Source organism: Ascaphus truei, chromosome 6, assembly GCF_040206685.1.
Source record: "Ascaphus truei isolate aAscTru1 chromosome 6, aAscTru1.hap1, whole genome shotgun sequence".
Classification (NCBI taxonomy): Eukaryota; Metazoa; Chordata; class Amphibia; order Anura; family Ascaphidae; genus Ascaphus; species Ascaphus truei.
Genome location: NC_134488.1, coordinates 115954543 through 115978848, shown reverse-complemented (window position 1 = coordinate 115978848; position 24306 = coordinate 115954543). Strand labels below are relative to the sequence as shown.

Sequence of the window (24306 nt, the reverse complement as noted above, 5' to 3'; positions counted from 1 at the left end):
AGATCTTTGGAACTCTGCCTTTATGAAGGTCTCTTGTAGACTGAGAGGTTGGCCTGTGGAACAATCTGGACTTGTTTTTCACCAGAGATTTCCCATGGCCTTCACATTTCTGCTGCAGCATTTTTCCCGGTTGTGTGTATGAGATCTTAACCGTCTCATAAGGAAAGCGCAATGAATTCACGTGTATTGCTGAGAATTTAGCAGTCTGGTTCAAAAGCTGAAACTTGCAAACCCATTCAACGTATATGTTGCATCTTAAGTGCAATATGTGCTGCTAAAATGTGATGTTTCAAGAGTTAAAAAAGGCAGATTATTTTGAACAGAACTAGTCTTTAAAAAAAAAAAAAAAAAAAAGTTACCAAGGATTATTATTATTATTATTATTATTATTATTTTTTTTTAATGTTTCTCCCCCCTTCCCCCCCCAAATCAAATAAAGGAGGCTGCCGCTTCTTCAACCTTCCCATCCTCCCCCTTAACTCATGCTGGTCCCCCTCCTGGCTGCATGCGAGTGCCACTGGCGCAGACTCCATGCCTCGGTGGCAGGTTCACTTTCAGTCTGCCAGCGAACAATAGTTGTCAGTGTTCCCAGGCACCTCTCGCTGAAGGAGCAGAGGGGGCCAACTCCCAGCTTACAGCAGGTCTAAGGAATGCAGAGCGAGAGGGGTGGTGCATCGAAACCAATGGTAACAGCAGGGACAAGGAGCTGTGCCTAGGGAACGGGCACAATCCCGGTCACACTTCCACCCCACTTCACTTCATATTTATTGGAGCGGGGATACATTGGAAATACTAAGACCACCTCTGCCATTTGGAAGCTGCAGCTTGACGTGACCCAAGATTATTATTTGTTGGTAGCAAATTTATTTTCATTTCTTCGTCCCCACAATTTAGTGAAATCACTCTGCTTTCTTGTTATAAAACCTGATCTTCAAAGGTGTTTCTTTTCTCCCCCCCCCCCCCCCAATTGACTTTCAAGTGACCCTATTGGGCTTTTCTAAAATAAACTGCTTTCTAACTCTAATCACTGAATCTGTGGAATATTCCTCCGCAGTATACAAACGTCCTGGCGATCTGGTAACGAAAGCAGGATGCATTGTATACCCCCATTGTGTTTGCAGTTCTGACTTTGGGCAGAAATGTGCAAAGCTTTTAAACCCTCCCTTATCTTTCCTATCATGTCCTATTGGTTTAGAATGGCTGCGGCCGAACGCATTGACCTCATTGCAACTTCTTAATCCATCGGGTTAGTGGAACTGCACCCTATTTTTTTTTTTTGTAAAGATTGTTTTGACAGAGTGGAGGTGTCACAGGGATTATGTCAGGGGTCCGTGTCCTGACACAGATCTGGTGGAGATGAAATAAGTGGGGAGGTGGGGTGTCTGTGCAGGTGTGTGGTGAGGGATAGGTTACTGAGAGATAATGGCTCTCTGTAATTGATCGCCTAGGATTAAGGGCTTACTTTTCACTCCTGGTTTCACTCGCAGGCTGTGAAGGGGCGAGATGGAGCGTGAGCCGATTTTAATTGGGGGGATACAGGGAGTTTGTAACTTCGGTTTTCCCACAGTGCACCTGCTGCCTTGACTATATGGTTCTAGGAGGCTTTTAATATGCAGAACTTATTTCTGGGAGATGTCCACCCACCCATTCGCAGATTAACCTCCTACGCTGCCAAAGCTCTGGGACTGACCCTTCTGTCTCCTTGCTTAATGTTGCATATGGGGTGTGTGTTGGAGAGGAATTCTAGGTTTGACTGTGGCACTGAGCAAGGACGACGAGCCCTTTGCTGGTAGACACATTTAGCTGAACCTATTGGGCCTGCCCCTGACCCAGAACTTCAAAATGATTTTCCTTTTTTTCCCATTTGGAACCAGTTGAAATTTACTCACTGAAAGGGGGAGGGAGGATCTCCTTTCTTTCTACACCCTCCCCCCCCCCCCCCCCCCAAGCTAATCCAGTATTCCCGACCCAACCACGAACTCCCGCTGAGACCTGAGATATTTCTAGTTTCTTCTCTTTGCTAATACGGCAACTAGGTCACCAGTGAAAAGTCACAACTCTCTTATTGGTAACGTTGGAAGTTCGGGTAAAACGGTGGACTGTGTCCCTGGGACCCTGTTGCGCAGACAATCCTAAAAAAAAATAAAAGCAGCTGTAAATGTAAGATTAAGGGTATAAAAGTAGAATAAAGCATCACTCTGGTGGTGGATCACAATTAAAAAGGACTTATTGGCAGTGATTTGGCATATTGACGTTGCTTGCGAACATTTATCAAGCGGATCGAAATGACGATCACTGCCAGCAAGTCCTTTTTATTGTGGAAGATCACGGAGTGCCATTTTATTTGACGGTTGTACCCATTGATTGTCGGCGGCTCCTGATCGCTGGTGCTGAGCACCTGGGGCAGTTCTTTCTATACGGTGCCCCCTCCCCCCCCCCCCCCCACCAACCCCCTCCTGGATCTTTCAGTCAAGATTACCGTCACCTTTCCAGGAAAACTGGTACAATGTGGCATCTTGCCCGTATTCCGACATGCACGTAGCTGGCTGCCAACGGGATACGTGGAGGAGGTTTTGATATTGTGTCTACGGTGTTTGTCTTGAATACACAAAAACTGAAATAATTGCCTGAGACACTTACACCCCATGTGATTTTAGGCAAATCATTTTATTTCCCTAGGCTGTCCCAGGACATGCTCGAGAACGTATTTCTTAATGTATCTTTTTCCCAGTAAAAAATATCAATAAGACGCTCTGTATTTCCTATTACATGCAGGGAACACTGTGGGAGTGGAGGGAGATGTGTCTACTTCATCTTTCACAAGTCTAAAATTGACGGTGGGGTTTTTATTGGATCCAGATTTATTCTGTCTGAATCCTCCAACGCAGACAGAATACACTGTGTATTGAGAGAAGGGGACGGATCAAATCTGCCAGCTAATATATAACTGGAAGGACAGACAGGTCTTTTAAAAATAGAAGAAGAAAAATAAAATCCCTGCAGGTGTCCTTAAACCCCGAGCCTGTGGGAGCCGGAGTGAAATATGCGAGGAATGAGTAACTGTAACATAAATGCTTCCCCTGAGCAGGGGGGCAAGAAGAATTTGGAATGGGGGTGGGAGGCTGATGAGAGGTCCTATTGCAGAGCGATAAAGGGGGAGGGAGGACTTTAAAATTGTGCTTTAATTTTTTTTTTTAAACTTATTTTTTGGGTAAAATGATGACACCGGTCGGTATACTTGCCCAAAAGTCGCCCTCAAAATTATGTTTTTATTGGTGGGTGGGGGAGAGGGGAGAGCGCTTAAGGGTATTTTTATGAATGGGAGTTTAAAGAAAAATATACTTTCTGAAGCATGAAAAGAACCTTTTTTTCAGATAAATGGCATGTTTCGTAATCTTTTATAATTGCTCAAAGTTGGGGGTTCATGTTTCCCACTTACACCCCTCTGATCTTTGCACCTGTGCCCTAGAGATGTCTCTGTGCCACCCCAACTCCTCTTGCCCCTCCTCCCCCCCCCATTTACACACACACTCACACACTCACTCTTCGGCATGACCTGTCTCTAGAGAGCCCCGGGGCTTTCTAACACGCAGCTCTGCTTCCGGTGCTCTGGGATGGGCTGGATTAGTAATCAGAATGTGGCTAATTAGAGGTTTGCTGGCGCGTTAAACGGGTTGGAATTGTCTGTTGGCAGGAAGGAACTTGAATGAGCAGGTGATTTGGGGGAGGGAGATGAGCCTGTGAATCTGGCTGTAATTTCTTGGTTGAAGACCCCTCGGGCCCTCCTGGAAAATTAGTTGGGGTACATGTCCCAAAAATTAAATGGCTTGTTACAACTTTTGAATGAATGTTAGAAACGCTTGATTCTTTCACAGACCGCTAGTTGCCTGGGACCTTCTGGCCTTGACGTGACATGCTTTGTCCTGGGATCCCCTACACCTCAAGGGCTCGCTCCCTAAAAACGTGGTAGCGCTGCTGCAGTTTAGTGAACAAGGCCCTCTGACACTAGTGCTGAAGACATCAGGGGCAAACGTGGTGTTCACAAGCCTTTTAGTCCCAGAAGGGAATGAATTGTAGGTGTTTGACCCCATTCAAACCATTTGAGGTAACCCCTGTGTCCTTGACATTTCCAGTCCAGAAGGTGATGGGCCTGGGGTCTCTGCACCCATTGCTGTAGTATTCCTAACCTGTTATCTCTTCTAAATACTCCCCCCCACCCCTCCTTCCATCTAAACTTTCTATTCCGGCCCCATAAATAATGAGAATGTCTAAATAAAGGAGTTTCTTGTGAGGCCACTGTAAGGATCCCCTGCTCTCTGTGCTTGGTACGTGCTGACACAATCAGCGGGGAGCTGACCCCAGGGTTCTGGGAAAGGGACACTGAGCTATTTTTGAGCTTATTTTTGTATGATCCAGTGGAAATTCTGCCAGAATCCTCATCCCAATACAAGCAGCTGGGGAGCGGCTGTTATGCCTGTCTTGGAGTTCATCTTTATGGTATAGAGCATCTTTGCTCTATTTATTTATTCTTTGATTTACAAACCTACTGTATACGTGTATGCAATGTGAATAAATATGTCCTATCTTGTAGCTTTGCACAATTGTATTAAAGCATTATATTTGACGGAGGTTGTGCACTGAAGAAAAAAAAAAGGTAGTTTTAATTGCCCTTCAAACAGCAGTTGGCTTTTTTTTGGCACTCTCTCCTATATATAATTTGGCACAATGTAATTCCTGGGTGTTTGTAAAAAAACAAACATTGGGGATGTTGTGTTTAAATCGTTGAATACAGAGTGAGGCTTTCTCACTTATCTGATAAGTAAAGAAAGTTCAGAATTGAAAGGCACATACTTTATCCCAACATAAATAAAGGTCAGAGACGAGCAATACATTTGGGTTTCCTTTGCACTAAAGCGAGCAAGTAAACTCTCCTTCATTCTACCTGTCCTATGGCGGGACCTTTTTCTGTCACTTTGTTTTTCCATGCTATGGATGTAGCTTGTCATTGAGCCGATGGTGTTATAGGCTGGATTTGTACATGCAGGAGACCATAGCAAAGGCTTGAGGGTTTTCTGAAACTCAAGGAGTCTTGGCATCTATTTGGGGTTTTGCCCAAAACACTCAACCACAACTTCAGATTTCAATGCAACCCGGATGTTCAAAAGGGGTCCCACAAAATCCTGAAGCCATTGATGCCTTCAATCCCTCCGAAAGATTACAGGACGAGTTACAATAGTAAGCAGATAACATTTGCTAGAATAGGTGTAGCCCTCATCACTGGGCATATAACGGGCAGTCTGAGACCTACCCTCACTCGTAGAGTAACATAGGCACCCTGCCTCACACACTACCCTTTGCCACTCTCTTACCACTGTATCGGAAGCTTGCGGGCGTCAGGAATCTGCAGTTGGTGAGCGCAGGCTGCTTCCCCTCCCTGTTTGGCAGGATGTGAATCAGCGTGGACAGGTGAGCTTGTTATAGGCTTTTATTAAGCTTGGAGATCCGTGGGAACTGGGAGGTGCTGTCGCCGGTAATGCAATTCGTCAGAAGGGCAGGGAGCAGGTGACTACAGTGCCTCCTCTGTACTAACCGACTTTGCCCCTCTAAAGGTGGTGCTTTTATCTCTGGGGATCTTTATTGCATCCCTACAACACACTTAGGGCAGGATTCCCTAAGTGCCGATGCTGGGAGTCTCGCTCTGATCCACTGTGTGTTGCAGTGGGACTGCTCCTTTGGGGTTTCCTAGAATTCTCAATACATGAAAATGTACATGCTAGAACAGTGAGGGTGTCTTTTACCTATAGAATAGAGCACTCTGCACATTATACAGCTCGGTACCCTGCCGTGTAGGAGGCAGGCACTTTGCAGCAGTAACGTGAGATGTGCCAAAGGTCGGTGAGAATGGGTCCATTAATGTTGAAGACTGTTTTAGGGGTGTAAACACACTCATTGTTTAGTGCAGCGAGCACATAATCATACTGGTTTGACAAGGGAGGGTTGGTACAACATGTATCATATACAGTGATTTTATATGCAAGCGGAAACGTCATTTCCACCCCCCCGCTACCCCCCCACCGTGTCGAGGTCTAAAAGTTCATGGCAATTCTCGGCCATGTAAAGGGAAGATCGGGAACAGGAACTCAGCCGGGGCCGCAAACAGGAAAGCGTGAATTGTGTGGGATATCCGATGTGGATATGATGGAATTTGTACCGGATAATAAAGCTTGAGGAACAGAGATCCCTGATCAGGACAGAATCGGGCTGAATGCTCCGAGGCGGTGGGTGAGAGTAACACTGTAGAGTAGGATGGCGGCGCTTATAGTGCCGGTGACGCGGCCGATGACGTCGCCATTGCGATAGTTAAATTTCAATTTTAAGCGACGTCGCTGGCTACAAGGCCAGTGACGTCAGAAAAGGGGGAGGGCAGAGGCACGGAGAAGCTCCTGATTGGCTGCAAGGGGAGACAGTCGCCGAAAAAAGAATCAAATAACTGACTACCAGATTTTTGGTAGCACTGTCGCTTCGTTGCTTTGTCGCCGTCGCGTGCACTATAAGTGCCGACGACGGTGACAATGCATTTGTTTTGACGCTACGGTTGTGTCGCCGGCTCGATATGGCCGCGTCCCCGCTAGCACGGAGCGCACTTGCGGCGGTTACTTACATATATAGATATATGTAAGTCCCCGCTCACGGTGTGCAGGACACCCGGCGCTCCTGCTTGGAGCGCTCTCCAAGCATGAGCGCGCTCGGCGCCAGCGGGGACTCCGCCTAATAGTGCCGGCGCCGTCACGGCAAAACAAAGCGCACGCGATGGAGCGAAAGTGCGTGCAGAAATCTGGTGGTCACTGATATTTGATTGTTTTCGGCAAATGCGTGGCGCACCTTGGCAGCGCTGTGGCCACCACGTGAGCCTCGGGTGAGGTAAGTTCCCGCGGGGGTCACAGATTTGTGTTCGCCGTTTGCACACACAGCAGGCGGGTGCGACATGGAGACGCCTGGAAAGAGCTCCCTTTTTGGCGGAACGTATATATGTATTTGTCCCCTCGGCTTGCACGCTTTGCTCGGCAAATATCACCGACCGGAAGGAGGGGGGTGGGTGGTTCCTCGCACTATTTACTTATTAAATGCGTGTTGTGTAATGTGTCAGCGCGTCCAGCAAGGAAACCTTTATTTGTTCAGCGAGGGAAGGGATTTTTGTTGCCAGAATGGAAAAAGCTTTAACACCAAGGGAGATTTGCAAGGGCATTTCACAGATTAAACTGGGCTCAGCCACGGATCTGGCAGATAAGGGGGTTAGAGAGTTGTCAGGAGGAGGAGTCTTCCTAACAGGATCCCTCCAGGAATAACATCACCCTCTAAGCTTCAAGACCCATGGGGTTCTCAAATCTAGTCCTCAACAAACCTCCCCCCCGCCACCCCAACAAGTCAGGTTCTCAGGATATCCCTGCTGCAGCACGGGGTAGCTCAGTCAAACACTGAGCCACTGATTGAGCCACCTGTGCTGAAGCAGGGATATCCTGAAAACCTGCCGGGGGGGGGGGGGGGTGGTATGTGTCTTGAGGCCTGGAGCCAAGAACCCCTGTTCTAGATTGTTTAACTCTTTAATAAGTTCTAACCGTCCATAATAAGTGGGACTTTCTCTCCCTCCGCCCACCCCCCTCTCGATATGGTGCTGGAGCGTTCCTCTTGGCAGCGAAAGAGGTTTACTCTGCTCCCCAGAAGGGCCTGCGACACATTGTTAAAGGGTTTCCCCCCCCCCCCCCACCGAATCTCTATCCTAAAAAAAATTCTGTTTTCAGTTCCTTTCATTTCCATGAATGCAACATTGCAATCAAATGATACTTTGTATTCCTATCAAGCCTGCATGTTCTAGGAAGGGATGGCCAGCCACGTACCTGTCTCCGCAGCTGTATGCGTGGGATGCTGTTGGTGGGGGGGGGGGGGGATATCAGTATTCTTGACCTTGATGACTACATGCTCCTGTTTTTTTGGCCAGCAGCACAAATTCCATCTCCCTTCGGCCGCCCACTCCCCCACTTTGCATGCAAACTCTCCGCATGCATTTAATTTTGTCATGCTCTTTGTGGATTATTTGAAGGTAAAAGTTTCCTTTTGACTTGACTAGAACTTTTTTTTTCTTTATTTCTTATCCTTCTAACATTTTCTTGTCATCCCCCCCCCCCCCATTTTGAACTCTACATATGGTGGTGTTCCTTGATTTTTGTCACTTTTTCTCTTTTGTTACATTGTATATTCGTCACTAGGACGGCAGCATGTTGGTGTTGCGAAAAAGTAACCCTTTTATATTTTTAATTTTGAGCCGTTCTTAAATAAGTGCAGATTTGTATAAAAATTGGCGTGCCGGACAGGTCATGTATAATCTATGTTGGTCCAGTAAAAGGCATCATGGACGTTCATAACGGTTGGTTCCCCCCTGGCACCCAGTGTAGGGGTGTTGGATCAGGTTGGAAAGAAAGTTTGTTATTCTGTATAACAAATTGGAGTCAGAGGTCATTGTGGGGAGGGGGGGGGGGAAGGGGAACTGGAGCCCGAGCCTCAGGGCAAGGGGTGTTCCCTCTCCTGCCACCAGCTGCTCCACAGACCATTACTCTGTTCTTGCCAGCATGTCTGAGCCTGGAGGCAGGGAGGGGGCTTTTCTCTCCTGTGGGATTACAGGGGGGGGGGGGGTGTAATAGAATAGTGGAAAATGTTAAAGTTGGGGGGACAGGGGATTATCCCAAACAATGATAACATTAGGAAAGCAGCAGTGCAAGGCACAATGTGCCCCTGTCCTAAAGGTCTTGCACATTTAATTTTGATACAAGGCATAGAACGTTTTGGCTTAATTTTCAGTATTTTAATCTTGCCATGACATACCTGGTCAGGCCGCTCCACTCTGCAGCCCTCTGATTTGAGGCAGTCTCTGGGGTTTTGCTTTTTTTTTTAAGGAGCGATGACAAATTAAAAATGTGACCAGGGGTCTTTACTTGTTTTAAAATTAATCTTTTATAATGTTATAATCTATATCTCCAGGAAAAGCCATGTGGCCTTGGAAAAATAACGAGTAGTGGTGGTCTTTAAAAAAAAAAAAAAAAAAAAAAATGTCCATTTTGAAGCCGAAATACCATTTACTTCTATTGCTGGAAAGGACCCCTCGTTGCTAAAAATGAAAAGAATAAGTACAATAGGATTTTGTAATACAAATCTCTTAACGTTGGTTGGGTTGTGGGCTGCGGGTTTTTATAGACACACCAGGAAGGAATGTGGTGTCAGTGGAGACACTCCGGAGCCTGGGTGTGAAGCCGGCGATACGGGTGAAAGGAATGAGACTCGGCAAGGCGTTGCTAGCCCAACATTACTCGGGAGCCTCCATGAGTTTTTGTTTGTTCACCACGTTGCAAGTGGTTCCCGCATCCTGTTTTGGGCCCGTTGCTATAGTTACAGCTGTCACTGTCACTCCCTGCACTGGGGGGAAACTCGGACCTCCATCTGATGATGGATGAGGAGAGGATGGCACACAAGCTGCCCACGAGCTCCCACTTAACTCCTTCCTGGCTGAGTCGGAGGGGAATGAGTCACTTCTTCCAGCCCAGTGCTCTTAATCATTGTATCCATTGTCCACACACTGCACGGAACTTGGGGTGAACAGTGTAAGAGTCTTGGACAGTAGAGAAACGCACTGTCCAAGCTTCTAACGAGAACAATTTACCTTGGAGTCAATGATGCCGTTACACGGTAGAATCTGGGGACAGATGACCGGAGTGAAATTACAGAACGTGATGGTCTTGCGCTCAACCCAAGATTGTCACATCTTTGCACCTTTTACTTCTTCACCCCTCTCTGGTCTTAAACCTTTGTCATGAATCTCTCCCTAACTATGGGCCGCTCTTCCACTCAGTATTCGCCAAGCACCCCCACTTCCCACATTTAAAGCCCAGCTGAAACCCACCTCTTTAAAGAAGCTTCTCATTAACCGGTTTACGCCTCTGCTATGAGCGCCAGATGCTTTTGACCTCCCCCCGTCTGCACTTCTAACAATGCACTTTTACTCCTAATGTGTCTGTGCGCCTCCCAGCATAACACTTAGATTGTAAGCTCTGTGGGGCAGGGTCTCCTTCAGCCTTATGTTGACATTTACCTGTTGCACGTATCCCCATTGTTTTGTAATGTGTTTACCTTCTATTATAATTTTGTAAAGCGCGGTGTATATTGTTGGCGCTATATAAATACAAATATACATGGTCGGCACAGAAATGAGATCTGATGCTGGCGCATTCAGTAAAATAAATCTGCAGGTTTCGATTTTGTACACTTCGTGAATGTAATTTGCTTTAACGTCCTATTATAATGCTCATCATGGGGGTTAACGTCGCACAATTGCTCAGGATCACACCAAATAACCCCCTTCTGGCAGTGACCGGGTTAATCAAGTCGTGCCACGGGTCCAATGCATTGAGATGTCAAATTCACAACATTTGCCTGTCTTTTGCATTTCTGTGCCCGCAACGACATATTTTGCCTGCGCAGGGCACCCAGTGACTATAACTGAGATGCACCCTGAGTTTCTTCCTTGATGACATTTCTGGACAATGCACCCCCTCTCTGCCGTTCATTCCCACGGATACGACCAGGCCGGTATTCCAATGCTCTTGGGCAGCTGTGCCAGACGAGTCACGAGGGGCTCCCTGCTGTTGGCAGATGCTCCTAGCCCTTTTCTTCCCCCTCCCTTGTCCTGCAATCAATTCATCCGATTACAATGACTCGCACTTGAGGTCTGGTGTGTGGACTGTGCTTTATATCTCTTCTCCCGACAAGTCGGGTCAAGAGTTTCTATTGACCTCCCCTCAATCTGCCCTGGGAAAGCCCTCTCCTCCAGAACCAAGCCGTGTTTGGGTGGGGAGGAGGGAGTTGGATGTGTCCGATGTCTCCACTTCTGGAGCTTTAAACTAAAGGTTTATTACCTATAACTTTTTTTTCATTTCACATGCTTCAGAACTTATGATATGTTGGATATCTAGCCACATTTAGACCCCCCCCCCCCAACCCTTATTCCACCACAGCACAATAAATGAACAACAAAATTGTGTGTGTGCTATTAAAATATTGGGGCAACGTTACTTCTATAGATGCATAGGAGGCAAGGTTTTAGTATATTGAAGAGCAGTGGTGCTCTGTTCGAAGATGGCACAAACATGTACTTTGAGCATCAGTCAAGGGCCACTAACAGGTCCAGGTTTTCAGGATATCCCTGCTTCAGCACAGGTTGCTCAGTCTTTGGAAATCTTACCTGCTGGTAGCCATAGCGGACTGCAGTTGGCTACCCCTGCCTAGATGTACCTGCAATGCATTGTAAGCCCCTCTGCCAGCAAATGAGGTTAAACAAACTATGCTTGCTCTCAATCTTTCATGGGGGGAGGATTGTCCCAGGGGTCTACAGAGACCCTCATGGATTGTATTATATCCCGCTGGCTGCCTTTGTGTTCCAGACCTCTGCCCCAGGCAGGAAACCAGAGTTTATCTTTGGGGATAAACACTTGTTTTATTCTGCAAAGCTCCATGCCTGCTCCTCCCTTTTACCCCTCACACACGCCTCTCCTGGTGCTCAGAAGAGACGGGGGTTCTTTAATCCGTTGTCCTCCCCGTCCCCTGCCTCTGATCTCCCTTTTTTTTAAATACTGCTCCTCTAGGCACCCCCTAACTTAATCCCCCTCCCCCCCTTCAGTTTGTATGGACATGTCCAGGTTTTCAATCCTCTCTTTATACCCCTGCTCGTTAGTAGCTGACCGCAATGCTGGAATGCGGGTGCTGGGTACAATTTGAGTACACGTCAAAGATGCTACAGAGCTGTGTCTTTACACTGCGGGAATCTAACTCCATGTACCATCGGGGGGTTTTGCATCTGAGTGCTTTATTGCCTTGTATTTCACAAACCATGGCTTGGTGCTCTGAGTGCCTGCATAGAATCCCATTTGAACCTATGATCTAATCAGCTTGGTGGAGGAGAACTTGTGAGTGGGGTGTTTTTTTTTGTTTTTTTTTCCGGCTTGGTCTTTTCCATGCGTTTCCCTTGCACGGTCCTGGGAATGAGGTCACAGCGGCGAAGAAGCGAGCAGCGACTTTACTTCTGCTGTTTGCAAATGCTCAGTGTGTTCTTTGCAAGCGGCGAAACTGGTTCCACTAGCTAAGGGGTTGGTGCGCTGCACCTTTCTGCTTGGGGAGGCCTCGTGTGAGGGGGCAGCTCAGTAGATGGTGTAAAGGTAAAGCTAGTAATCTCTGAAGGGCAGAGAGGTAACAAAGCTGTGGTTAAATAGGAAGGGCTGCCGGCTCTCGGCCCGTTCCTGGGGTGTGGACAGAGGGTCAGCGCTTTGCTGTAAATCAATGTTTCCCAACTCCAGTCCTCTGGGAACCCCAACAGGTCAGGTTAAGGATATCCCTGCTCTAGCACAGGTGGGTCAATCAGCGGCTCAGTCATTTTGACTGAGCCACCTGTGCTGGAGCAGGGATATCCTGAAGACCTGACCGGTTGGGGTTCCCTGAGGACTGGAGTTGAGAAACACTGATGTAGATGTTCCCCTATTCTGCTGTTGGGTCAGTGGGATGTACTGTTTGGTGGCTGCACCCAGCTGCTACTATAGGAAAAAATAGGTGCAAAAAGCCCTTTTAATAAGGGCTGAGGCAAAGCTTCCTACGCGGCATGTCCTATAAACTTCCCCAAGAAGATCAGTATAGACTTTGTTTTTATTACATACAGCTATAAACGTGTAGTATACACACTAGTTTCTATTTATTGTTCATCGTAAGGTACAGATATGTAATTATTGTGGCTTTGCAGCAGTGAATGGGGTTAAGTTCCATAAGTCACATTTTATATAGGATTCGTCTGTCCTTTCTCACAGAACACATTAAACCTCCGTAAGTAGGATCAGGCCCCTGTAAAAGCGCCATATAAAACAAGTCGAACAGAAGCTTTTGTGCTCAAGAAAAGATTCCCCACCCCCTTGCAGCCTCCACCGCATGTTATCTGCTTCTAACACTGATGGGGTGCTCTGTGCTGTACATGCCGAGTGCCGGAAGCACAGAAGGCAGCTGTGGGGGGCAGCGTTGTGTATATTTATAGTATGAGAGGGGCTGCTCAGTTTCTGGTGCCACGCTGTGCATTACCTGCTCTTGTCTGTCACATGCTGTACTCTGAGCTCCTATGTCTCTGTGCAAAACAGATGCATCTTTTTGTAGATGTCAGCAAACGTGTGTGATGAGGGTGAAACGTGTTTCCCAGGGAGGGGGGCGGACAGGGTGCGTTTTCCTTACTCCATTTAAAAACAAAAAAAAACAACTTTCCATTTTATTGATATGCAGGAACATATTAGCTGCTTGCATGTAACTAAATTTTATATATATTGTACATTTATATTTAAAGTGTGTGTGTGTGTGTGTGTGTATGTGTGAATAAATGCCAGGTGTGGGATGGGCACAAAGATATCTCTCTATCAGCTTTAAGCTACAATTTCCCACATCTCTACTAGAGATATGGCATTAATACAGGACTCCTGTAAGCTGCATTGACAGAGTGCAACTGGCAGAACTAAAGAGCTCATTGTGTGCTTGTCTTGTTGGGCGCATGTGTAGGTTTGTTTTTTGAATGGGAAACGGCGGTCGTACTTTCTTTAGATTTGCGGCCCCTACGTGCAGTTATCCAGCATGGCCGTGTGGCTTGCGTGGCGCACGAGGAAGTTACCATGGATTAGCCTGATCAGTGGGGGTCTCCTTTTTATGGGGCATGCTTTTGATAGCTAACCAGTCTTTTTTTCCTCTGCAGCTTGTCAGCCAGGATTCTTCAAAGCGGACAAGTCGGACAGCCCCTGCTTGCCGTGCCCGGAGCACACCGAGCCATCCTCCGAAGGGTCCATCTCTTGCCCTTGCCAGGAGGAATACTTCCGTGCAGCCGATGACTCTATTGCTGCTGCCTGCACCCGTAAGTCGCAGTACATGGGTTTTAGTACAAGAATCTGAGGGCACAATCTCTTTTACAGGATAAGGGGGCAGTCACATTTAATCTCTCCCAACCTTCTTTATGATTCGTAAACCGTTTTTATTTTTGTCTCCGTACATCTGCATGAGTTTGCAGTTAATTCTCTTTGTGAAAAATGTTGCTGCAATACAGTGGCCTGGGACTTTTCTAATAAACAGCCCAAACCCTGCAGTTTCGAAGATCTGATTGGTAGCTCTGATCACTGGAGCTTTAAACTTGCTGAAGCATATGTCCGCCAGTTAAATAGAAGCCTCTAATTAGTCCAGTTGCACTGATGCAACTTGATGATCATTACATAACGTGCTAGAGTTTAATATATTAAATTATGAGCAGTGATGAATAATTTTTTGTTTTTCCTCTGTCATTTGCCTAGATTCCCCCTCCGCTCCTCTTGACCTCACCGCTGTAGCTTTGGGCTCCAAGTTGATGCTGCACTGGTCTCCTCCCATTAACACAGGGGGCCGCAGCGACGTCACCTACATAGTGACTTGTAAGCAGTGCTGGCCGGACCCGGTCGAGTGCCACACCTGTGATGCAAACGTGCGCTACTCGGAAAACCCTCATGAGCTGAAAGGGACCACCCTCACCATCACTGATCTGGAGCCTCACTTGAATTACACCTTCTCTGTGGAGGCGAGGAACGGGGTGTCCAGTTCCACCTCGGATCGCAGCTACACTTCCCTGCGTATCAGTGTGAATCAGACTGGTAAGGATGTGACGCTTGGATTTTGTCCCTGCATGGGTCCCTCCAGTCCTCAAGGGCCCCCAACAGGTCGGGTTTTAAGGCTATCCCTGCCTTAAGGTGGCTCAGTCAACCTGAAGTAGGGATATCCTGAAAACTCGACCTGCTGGTGTCCCATGAGGACTGGAGTTAACCCCCCCCCCTGGTGAAGTGTCTGTTTTGCTGTGCTTGGATCTTTTGGCCAAAGTGAAGGTTTCTTCTGTTTGACCGCACTGCAAGTTTAGATAGGAACGCTGAGTACCTAACCTGGTCTGTTCTCCCGCAGAACCACCAAAAGTGACCTCTGTGAATCTGGAAAATCGAAGTATGAATTCTCTCAGCCTGTCGTGGTCCATTCCGGCGCGCCAGCAGAACCGGGTCTGGAAGTTTGAGGTCACCTACAATAAAAAGGTATTCCACAGAGACCCAATGCCTCCTTTTTGCTCCAAACACTCCTGCTTGCTGAAGAGCAAATCATCAAGCAATAGGGTTAATCGAGCCGCACGCGCTTCCATGGAAGGGAGGGACACACGTGTAGCTGCTGATACCAGCCTTAACACATTTAGACCCTGGAGAATTAACCCGTTTGCATCCAGAGCCCTTAAGGCACTGAGAGGGTTAACTTACTTGTCCCGCATTTTAAAATGAAGCGTCCCCCAGATCATTAGTATTAACCTCACGATGAGAACCGTTCCTGCAGTGCGTTCCCATTCCTAAAAGTCCTATTTTGGTTTAAGGTTTCCACAACCCTATGGGATGTGTTCAAGACATGACGAAAAGAGTGTAGTAAGCTGATTTTTTTTTTGGTTGAGACCAAGGTACTACAAAAAAAGGAGCGACTTGCAGCCACCTCCCCAAATTCTGCATGTTCATGAATGTGAAGAATATCCATTTTTATGCCAAATGGGCTACTTTGCAAAATACTATTGTGATGCACTAACCTTTGTGTGCCATGTGTTTTGTTTCTCAGAACGATGAGAACAGTTACTCCGTTCACCGCTGTGAGGGGAACGCTGTCACCATCCTGAAACTGGTTCCAGCCACCACCTACGTGGTGCGGGTCCAGGCTCTGACCCAGGAGGGCGCCGGGGCTTACAGCATGGAATATGAATTTGACACTCTCCCTGAAGGTGAGGAGAGGAGGACTTCAGGGTAGTGGTCCTCTGCATAGCCGCGAGTGTGCGGCTTCAGAGCTTGTCAGTGTGTGAGGGGTCCCAATGCCCAGGCATGTTGATTCTGCTTTGGGGGCATAAAAACCCTGTGCGAGATCTATTGAAAGATGGAAATCTAGTTGGAAGCAAGAATTTTTTTTTCTTTTGGATTGGTTGCCGGTTCAGCCCTGTTTGTGCACTAATCTTTGGCACCTGCTCCCTATAGGGTATCCCAAATGTGATTTTATAAAGGGCAGGGGCAGGAAATCTGACGTTCTTAAATCTAATTTACCTCCCTGCTTTCTGTTTTCAAACATTCAAGTCATTTGACATCTTCATCGCTGCCGGGGTTAATAAGCATTTAATCAAGGGATAGCAGAACAGTCGCATTAATTAAAACGGCAGCCATATGTTACACTGTCTAAATATCGAAACCATATAACGCAAGCGGGACATCTGTAGGGCCGCAGTGTATGAAGATGGAATTTCTGCACAGAATCTAAAGCTGCTTTATGAAGAAGCAGGGGCCCGTACATGTTAATGCTCTGTACACACGATCCTGGTCCATTAAAGGTGTCCCAATCAAAGACTGACTTCTCTTGGATCAGTGTGGCCTCTTTATAAACTTTTCCATTGCTCTTTAGTTGTTTTTATTTCACACGTTTTCTTCTGCTCTTCCCGCAGCCACGGAGGCGGTGAGTCAGGCAGTGGCTATCGGAGGGACGGTAGCGGGAGCTTTACTAATCATCGTCATGATCATTGCTGTTGTCTTTTGGCACCGAAGGTAAATACGTGGCCTCGGCAAAATAAGCGGCTTTCCTTCACTTCTCCACTCTTGCACTATACCCAGTTATCCTTTATTGCCTCTCTATAAGATACACAGCTGTCCCTTACAGCTTCTCCCTAAAGCAGGAGTGACCAACTGCAGTCCTCAAGGGCCACCAACAGCTCAGGTTTTAAGGATGTCCCTGCTTCGGCACAGGTGGCTGTTGAAGACTGAGCCACCTGTGCTGAAGCAGGAATATCCTAAAAACCTGACCTGTTGGTGGCCCTTGAGGACTGAAGGTGGCTACCGCTGCACAGCTATTACTTGATCCTTCTTTTATAAAGTAGCAGCTCCTGTTCCTGTGGGGGAAAACTGTGATCTTCTGACTATAAAGAGCATACACGGTTTGTGATGCTGGGGTCTTGTATACACATTCTGTTTATCATAAAATAACACCAGGCCGCAGTGGAGCCTTTTCCATGGAAGGAAATAATTTTCTGGTGCTCTTTTGAAGGGGTTTAGAGGACATTGGGAGTGGCCAGTGTGGTGTTGCCTAGGATGTCCGCTCCAACTTTAGTATAGACACAGTTGTCGGTCATTGCTCCTACAGACGCCTCTGTAATACTGGATGCTGTTCTCTCTGCTCAGCCGTAAAGCTTTCTATCCTTTCTCTCTCAGAAAGAGGAATCTCCGCGGCCGCCAGAGCGCTGAGGATGTCTACTTTTCCAAATCAGGTAAAGATGGATTTCACCGAATTTTGTCTTTATGTTGTATTTGTTTCCCCCCTGCCTGCGTCTCTCTCTCTATCCACCGTCTCACCTCTTTCACCTGCCTTCACAGAGCAACTCAAACCTCTGAAGACCTATGTGGACCCACACACCTATGAGGACCCCAACCAGGCTGTGCTGAAATTCACCACTGAAATTGCCCCCAATGCCGTCACCCGGCAGAAAGTTATTGGAGCAGGTAAGGCACCAAATGCCTAATCTCCTTTCAAAATTACCTCCTTGGCAAAGGGGTTACAGGCACCTCCGGCACATGGGGTTAAGTTTTTTTGCAAAGCCTTTAAATCTTGGCCAGACTGGAGAATTGCATGCTGGTTCCATAGACCATTAGGGAGAGCTGCAGAGCATTGGTCTAGTGGCCGGTATAGAGCAGGGGTTCCCTCAACTGCAGACCAATCTTAGAAACTTCCCATAGGAGTCTTGGCCGATGGCCGCATGGTTGGCTGCTTAGAGTTTGTAGACTTGGCCCCTTTGTGTTAATCGTTGGGAAAACTACCATCCTTCCACTTTGCAAAAATCAGTCTTTGAGTAGAGTTGGAATTTGCTCTACCCCAAAGGAGATGGCTGCGTGACCCTGATATTTTGGAAGGCTTTTCTATCCATTTAAATCACCACCAGTGTTCCAGGGCCCACAGTTTGAGAACCATTGTTGTAGAACATTAACCTTGTTGGCCCCCCCAGTCACAGAGCTCTCTTGCTGAAGTTAACAGTGAACATGCTGTGTTATCACAGGGGAGTTTGGCGAGGTGTACAAAGGGATCCTAAAGCTGCCGGGGAAAAAGGAGATTCCGGTGGCCGTCAAGACTCTGAAGGCCGGATACACGGACAAGCAGCGCATAGACTTCCTGAGTGAGGCCAGCATCATGGGACAGTTCTGTCACCACAACATCATCCACCTGGAGGGGGTCATCTCTAAATGTAAGGAAAATCAAAAAGCTTTGTGAATACTTTAAAAAACAAAAACAAAATGAGAATAAAATTGAATGTCTCCTCCTTCCTCTTCTTTAATTGGTTCATTCACATTTAACACCTTGTTCTCTCATTTTTCCCTCATACAGATAAGCCCATGATGATCATAACCGAGCACATGGAAAATGGAGCCCTGGACAAGTTCCTAAAGGTGAGTGTGTTGGATCTGAAGTGCTGGTGAAAGGGGGGGTCTTGCTGGATGTCACTTCATCCCTCTGCAAAAGTACCAGGGCACAATTTCTGCCCCAAAATGTGCTCAATTTAAACGGGTACCACAGTAACAGAGTCCATCTTCACATGTGTGACCACATGAGCAGAACTGTTTTGGAAGAAGTTCACTATAAGGTGTCTGTCTACTAAATGCATTTGTTTATTTGAGTTTTTTTGATGGATTAGAGTATAAAAATGGGCCAATATTTGGGCCCATGTTGGCTTTCGATCCTATTGGTTTGGCATGAGCTCGCATTCCTAAGCACCCACCTCACTGCCCTCTCCTCCCGCCCACAGGATAACGATGGTGAGTTCAGTGCGATACAGCTGGTGGGGATGCTGCGCGGCATCGCCGCCGGCATGAAATATCTCTCCGAGATGAACTACGTGCACCGTGACCTAGCCGCTCGAAACATCCTGGTGAACAGCCAGCTGGTCTGCAAAGTCTCAGATTTCGGGCTGTCAAGAGTGCTGGAGGATGACCCAGAGGCTACGTATACAACCAGTGTGAGTACCAAGTCAAGAAGCACGGAGGGAGTAATCAAACTGCTTCAGAGTATGTGCTACTATGCAGATCTGGTACTAAAAAAAATAATACTGCCAAGTATTGGGAGAGTTGGTATGTACCTGTGTTTTAGGCACTTAATTTTTCAGAAGGAAAAAAAATTGGCCTTGTACAAAAATGTATAGTACTGCATAACATTCTTCAGTTAATAAGAAAGTCTGATGATTATTGGAGCAGGGTGCTCATGCTGCTTTTAGCGTCTGATAAGAACGTGTAATGGGTTTGTCTCACACTGTGCTCTCTCTCTCTCTCCCGCTACAGGGTGGTAAGATCCCAATCCGCTGGACGGCCCCCGAAGCCATCTCTTACAGGAAATTCACCTCTGCCAGTGACGTGTGGAGCTACGGCATCGTCATGTGGGAAGTGATGTCGTACGGCGAGCGGCCCTACTGGGAGATGTCCAATCAGGAGGTGAGGGTTCCCTATGCTAGCAGTCATTCCCACCCCTGTACCAGAGTAGCGATAACCCGTCTCTAATAGAAGTCATTGACCAGATTAGGACCTTGGGCAAGTCCCTTTAATGTGGGTTGCGGTGCAATAAATGAGTTGGTTTGTACAGAAGTCATTGCTGTACCACACACGTGATTTCTACACAGTCTGTATTATTCCTTTCCTTATTTATGATGTATCCACCTGAGGTGAATTAGAGGGCTCCACTGTTAACCTGCAACCTCTGTTTCTTTTGCAGGTGATGAAGGCCATTAACGAGGGTTTCCGTCTCCCGGCTCCCATGGACTGTCCCTCTGCCATATACCAGCTAATGATGCAGTGCTGGCAGCAAGAACGCAGCCGCAGGCCCAAATTCCCAGACATTGTCAGCATCCTGGACAAGCTGATCCGAGCCCCTGACTCCCTGAAGACGTTGGCTGACTTTGACCCAAGGTGGGTGAACTAATGGGCACACTGATCAATAATGTCATACAGTAGCACAGAGAGGCCCCTTATCACTGGAGGATCTATGGAGAAGGGGTGAATAACGATTTAAACTCCTGACGCGAGCTGTAGATCTCGTTCATGAACAATATCATTCAATAGTACATGTGACAGAACTATAGGTCTCTGCATTTTTTTTTAGTTCATGATTTTGCTCCAAAAGAAAGCTGGGCAATCCTGTATTATATGAACATATGAATCCTAGGGGAAACTTTGCAACAATTCTCTTAACCCAAACGCGGTGTAAGGTATTAGTTGGTAAAGAATCTTGACATAACTTACAGATCCATATAAAATGTGTCTTCAGTTTAGTACAGTATGCCTGTTTTATCTCCTACTTGTACTGCATTCATCTGGAAGCAAATTAAAATACATTTTATTTGAACATTTTTAATTACAATTCTGGGCTGGTTTCAGCTTTATTGTTGAGACACATGGGTTCTTATAAAAGTGTTGGGCATTTGTGTGAATTGTTTTAATGGTACCAGTGACCATGCTAATTTGGATCTTTTTAAGGTGCAAAATAGCACAGAAGGTACAGTGTAATGGCTGGATTCACTACTGAACAATAGGCAGGGTACATAACGCTCTCGCACCCTGTTTCTGACCGGTTGTGTCGGAATAATCCAACCTCGTGTGCTTTTTCTGCCACTGGTGAACATGAGCAGTCATGAGGTTATGTGACTCCAGCTTCTTTTTGTATCCTCGTAGGATCTCCATCCGACTGCCCAGCACCAGTGGCTCAGAAGGCATGCCGTTCCGGAGCATTGCGGAGTGGTTAGATTCCATCAAGATGCAGCAGTACACCGAGAGCTTCATGTCTTCCCCATTCAACTCTATGGACAAGATCATCCTGATGAACCAAGAGTGAGTATCCTCATACACATTCAGGCAGCTATTTATTCACGGCTGTGTGTTTTATAAAAGGGCTTATCATTATATTTTACAGTTAATGACTAATTTAAGCAGATAATGCACTAGCAGACTGTTACTTCATACAGTACCTTTGAATTGTGCTAGAGAATCTGAAGTCTGGTTTACCCATTTGCTACCAAAAGGGCCTGCACAGAATTGAGGTCTCTTCTGGGCAGCAAAGGGGTTACTATATTCTGTTCCAAAAGGTCTAGGTTTTGGATCGGGGTCATTGCTGCTGCTTTAACCGGTTTGGTTTGTCTTCCAGGGACATTAAGCTGCTTGGTATCCGTCTTCCAGGACACCAGAAACGTGTAGCCTTCAGCATCCTAGGACTCAAAGAACAGGCCAGCACCATGGGTATTCCCATTTAAGGACCAATGGGACGCTGCTTTACTGTCAACCACAGGAAATCCCATCCATCCAAGGACCAATGAGGTGCAGCTTTATTACTCGGAGCTCTCCGCACGAGCATCCGTCATCACCTGTGACCAAAAACAAGAATCTCTTGCGTGGATCCGGCCTAGAAACTTAAACAGAACATACTTGAAGTAAAAAAATAAAATAAAATATGGTTATTCCAAAACCATAAGGCATCAGCAGGGGAACCAGACAGGGTGAAAAAATGAAAACCGCATAGCAGTGTCTTCCCCCCCCTCATGTCTTGCACATGGACTCTCCCAGTTGTGGGTTGTGTGGTTCTTGTTTTAAGTTGTGTGCACCTTGTGCTGATCTGCCAGTGGGGAGTCCACTGCATCGAAATGCTGTATACAAAGAGGTGCTGTTGGCCCCAGGACATCCCACTACTCTTCTAAAAAGGGGGGGGGGGGGGCAGAATTGTATAAAAGCCTGTGAAGAAAAAGGCTTAAGTGTGGACGTGAAAGCAACACTGCATTTCAGGAGCTGGGCTTCCGCATTCTCCACTCTCGGGCTGAGGTGACCCGGCTCCTGCGGTCTTTGTGTAAATATCAACTCTGAGCAGGTTCATTGGAAGTAGCGCCTGTCTCTGTAGCATGCAACATGTTTGCTGGACTTTGGAGAGCACTTTGGATCTCTTTCAACATGCTGACTTTCATGAAGGCCAGGCAGCAGTCGCCCCAAATGGGTCCCTGTTACCCTCTTGGCTCCAAAGCTGTGGGAGATCTGAAACAGCTGGCCAGTTACTACAGACTGTGGGAATTCCCAGCAAGTTACGAGCTCGGCAATGACTGTAATTGACTTTTTATTTGTTTGGACTTTTCATTACGGCCGCAGTTATTTTGCAATGGTACAAGAGAATACAGTGCGGCATTTTGAGAATATATCTTTTGTTTTAAACACTGAACTATCTGTGAAAGCAGCATTGCATGTTTTAACAGACTGCGTTATAAGCAGGCATAATCAGTTTCAAATCTTTCTTCCTTCTACAGTTAGACAAATATAGTATCAAATATCCGAAATATTGATCTCCAAAATGCACAAGTCTTTCAATAGGTCTTCCATCTTTTTCTCCCGAGCCTGGCCACCCTCCTTGCATAACGAATTGCAAAGGGAGGGTGGAATAGTTGTGGTGCAGCCATAAAAATGCCGGCCAGGAATAGAATTGTGGTCCCCCGGTAGCGTTCTACATCCTGACCATAATTCTATTCCTGGCCCATCCCGTGCAGGAGACTGGCTGGTGACTTGTCCATACCAGGTTCTCTTCCCTGCCCAGAGAAGTGCAGAGCGAGTGCTTCTGTTTTGCCCACTATACTACAGAAAGGGAGATGGGGTTTTGTCTTTTTGTGATTGGCAATCTCCCGTTTCTGTAATGTTTTACAAGTCGCTTATATTGAACTTGAAATCCCAAGAAAGATCACAAAACTTTGCAAAAAAAAATAACTTTTATATGTCTATCGCTTTTGGGTTAAACGTGATGCACATGCAATTTGGCCTTAAACTCCCTGACAAGTGCCTTTTACTCATCTTGGGACGCCCCCGCATCCTTGTTTTAATTTGTTATTTTCTAATTTATTCCTTGGTGCCTTTTTATTTTGTATTTACAACCGTGCTCTGCTGTCAGTGTTAATGCTGTACTTGTACTAATTATTTATTTTTTTATATTTATTAATAGACATTGGAAAGCTGGTTTTACATTTTTCTCAGAAATAAACCTGCAGATTAGTTTTTCAAAGGAATAAAGTCTGTGTTTATTTATTTTATTACGCTAACCTTGCAGTCTCTGTACCGGTTACCCTTTCCTTCAATAATTAACTCTTATTGCCAGCACTGTACACCACTCTGAATACGGTAACCCCGACAGAAGTCCCGCTTCTAGGATTCTACCATCCTACTTTTGGGGTATTGTTCAAGGAGATTAGGCAAATCACAATGTCACAAGTTGCTGGGACTCCCCTTCCCACTTCAAAGACAAACACCCTTATTACTAGGACATAGGTCAACCCTCCAATGTTTAGAAAAAGGATTTGTTTTATTTAATCCTTTTACACACTTTAAAAAACATACATACATACATACATACATACCACACTCCACACTGGCCAACTCCAGTCCAAGGGCCACCAACAGGTCAGGTTTTAAGGCTATAGAAATGATGGCTCGGTCAATGACAGCCACTGAGCCACCTGTGCTGAATCAGGGATAACCTGACTGTTGGTAGCCCTTGAACTGGAGTTTGCCACCCCCTACTCCAGTGGTGCGCAAACTGTGGGGGGGGCCCGAGACTTTTCTGGGGGGCGCAGCGTTTAAAAAGGCCCCGCACTGAGTGCGAGGCCTCTAAACCTAATTACCATGCTCTGGTCACGCGTCTCTGACAACGCGGCGTCAAATGACACCCGTTGCCATGGAGACGTAGCGTCCCATGATCCCGCAGCGTCATTTGACGCATAATTTTAGTCGCGAGGATAGAGCAGGTAGCGGGGGTGCAGGCACGGGACTTTGCGCACCGCTGCCCAACTCTATTACCTTTTTCACGTAACAAAAAAAATTCTCTAGCTAACCTCTTCTCTTCCTGAACACACTATTTAAATTTTTTTTATATACTGGTCTATATTCTCTCCTTTCGCCACCATTCTTGTTCCCCTTCTCTTTAAAAAAAAAAAAAAAAATTCCTTCTCCTATTCCCTTTTTTGTTGTATTTTCCTCGCAGTTGGCAGCTGCGATCTGCCTGTCTAAGTAACCACACGAATAATATTGTATTGTGCAGGAGGTGATGGAGAGGGTTTGATGGGAACAGAGTAATTCACTCTTCTTTGCTTTGCTTTCCCCGTTCAGTTTTTCTTTTCCC

At 46.5% G+C, this 24306-nt stretch overlaps 1 protein-coding gene across 1 annotated transcript in view; it reads left to right on the top strand.

Moving 5' to 3' along the window:
* Positions 1-23193, top strand: part of EPHA2 (EPH receptor A2) — a 38614-nt gene extending 15421 nt beyond the window's left edge. Inside the window, exons 4-17 of the mRNA XM_075605942.1 lie at positions 13817-13972; positions 14403-14735; positions 15037-15161; positions 15721-15880; positions 16586-16685; positions 17346-17401; positions 17508-17633; positions 18185-18370; positions 18511-18572; positions 18929-19138; positions 19458-19607; positions 19885-20078; positions 20841-20996; positions 21310-23193. Coding sequence (XP_075462057.1) covers positions 13817-13972; positions 14403-14735; positions 15037-15161; positions 15721-15880; positions 16586-16685; positions 17346-17401; positions 17508-17633; positions 18185-18370; positions 18511-18572; positions 18929-19138; positions 19458-19607; positions 19885-20078; positions 20841-20996; positions 21310-21415 — 2120 coding nt within the window. The 3' untranslated portion in view covers positions 21416-23193. The remainder of the gene's footprint in view (positions 1-13816; positions 13973-14402; positions 14736-15036; positions 15162-15720; positions 15881-16585; positions 16686-17345; positions 17402-17507; positions 17634-18184; positions 18371-18510; positions 18573-18928; positions 19139-19457; positions 19608-19884; positions 20079-20840; positions 20997-21309) is intronic.
* Positions 23194-24306: the final 1113 nt, after the last annotated feature.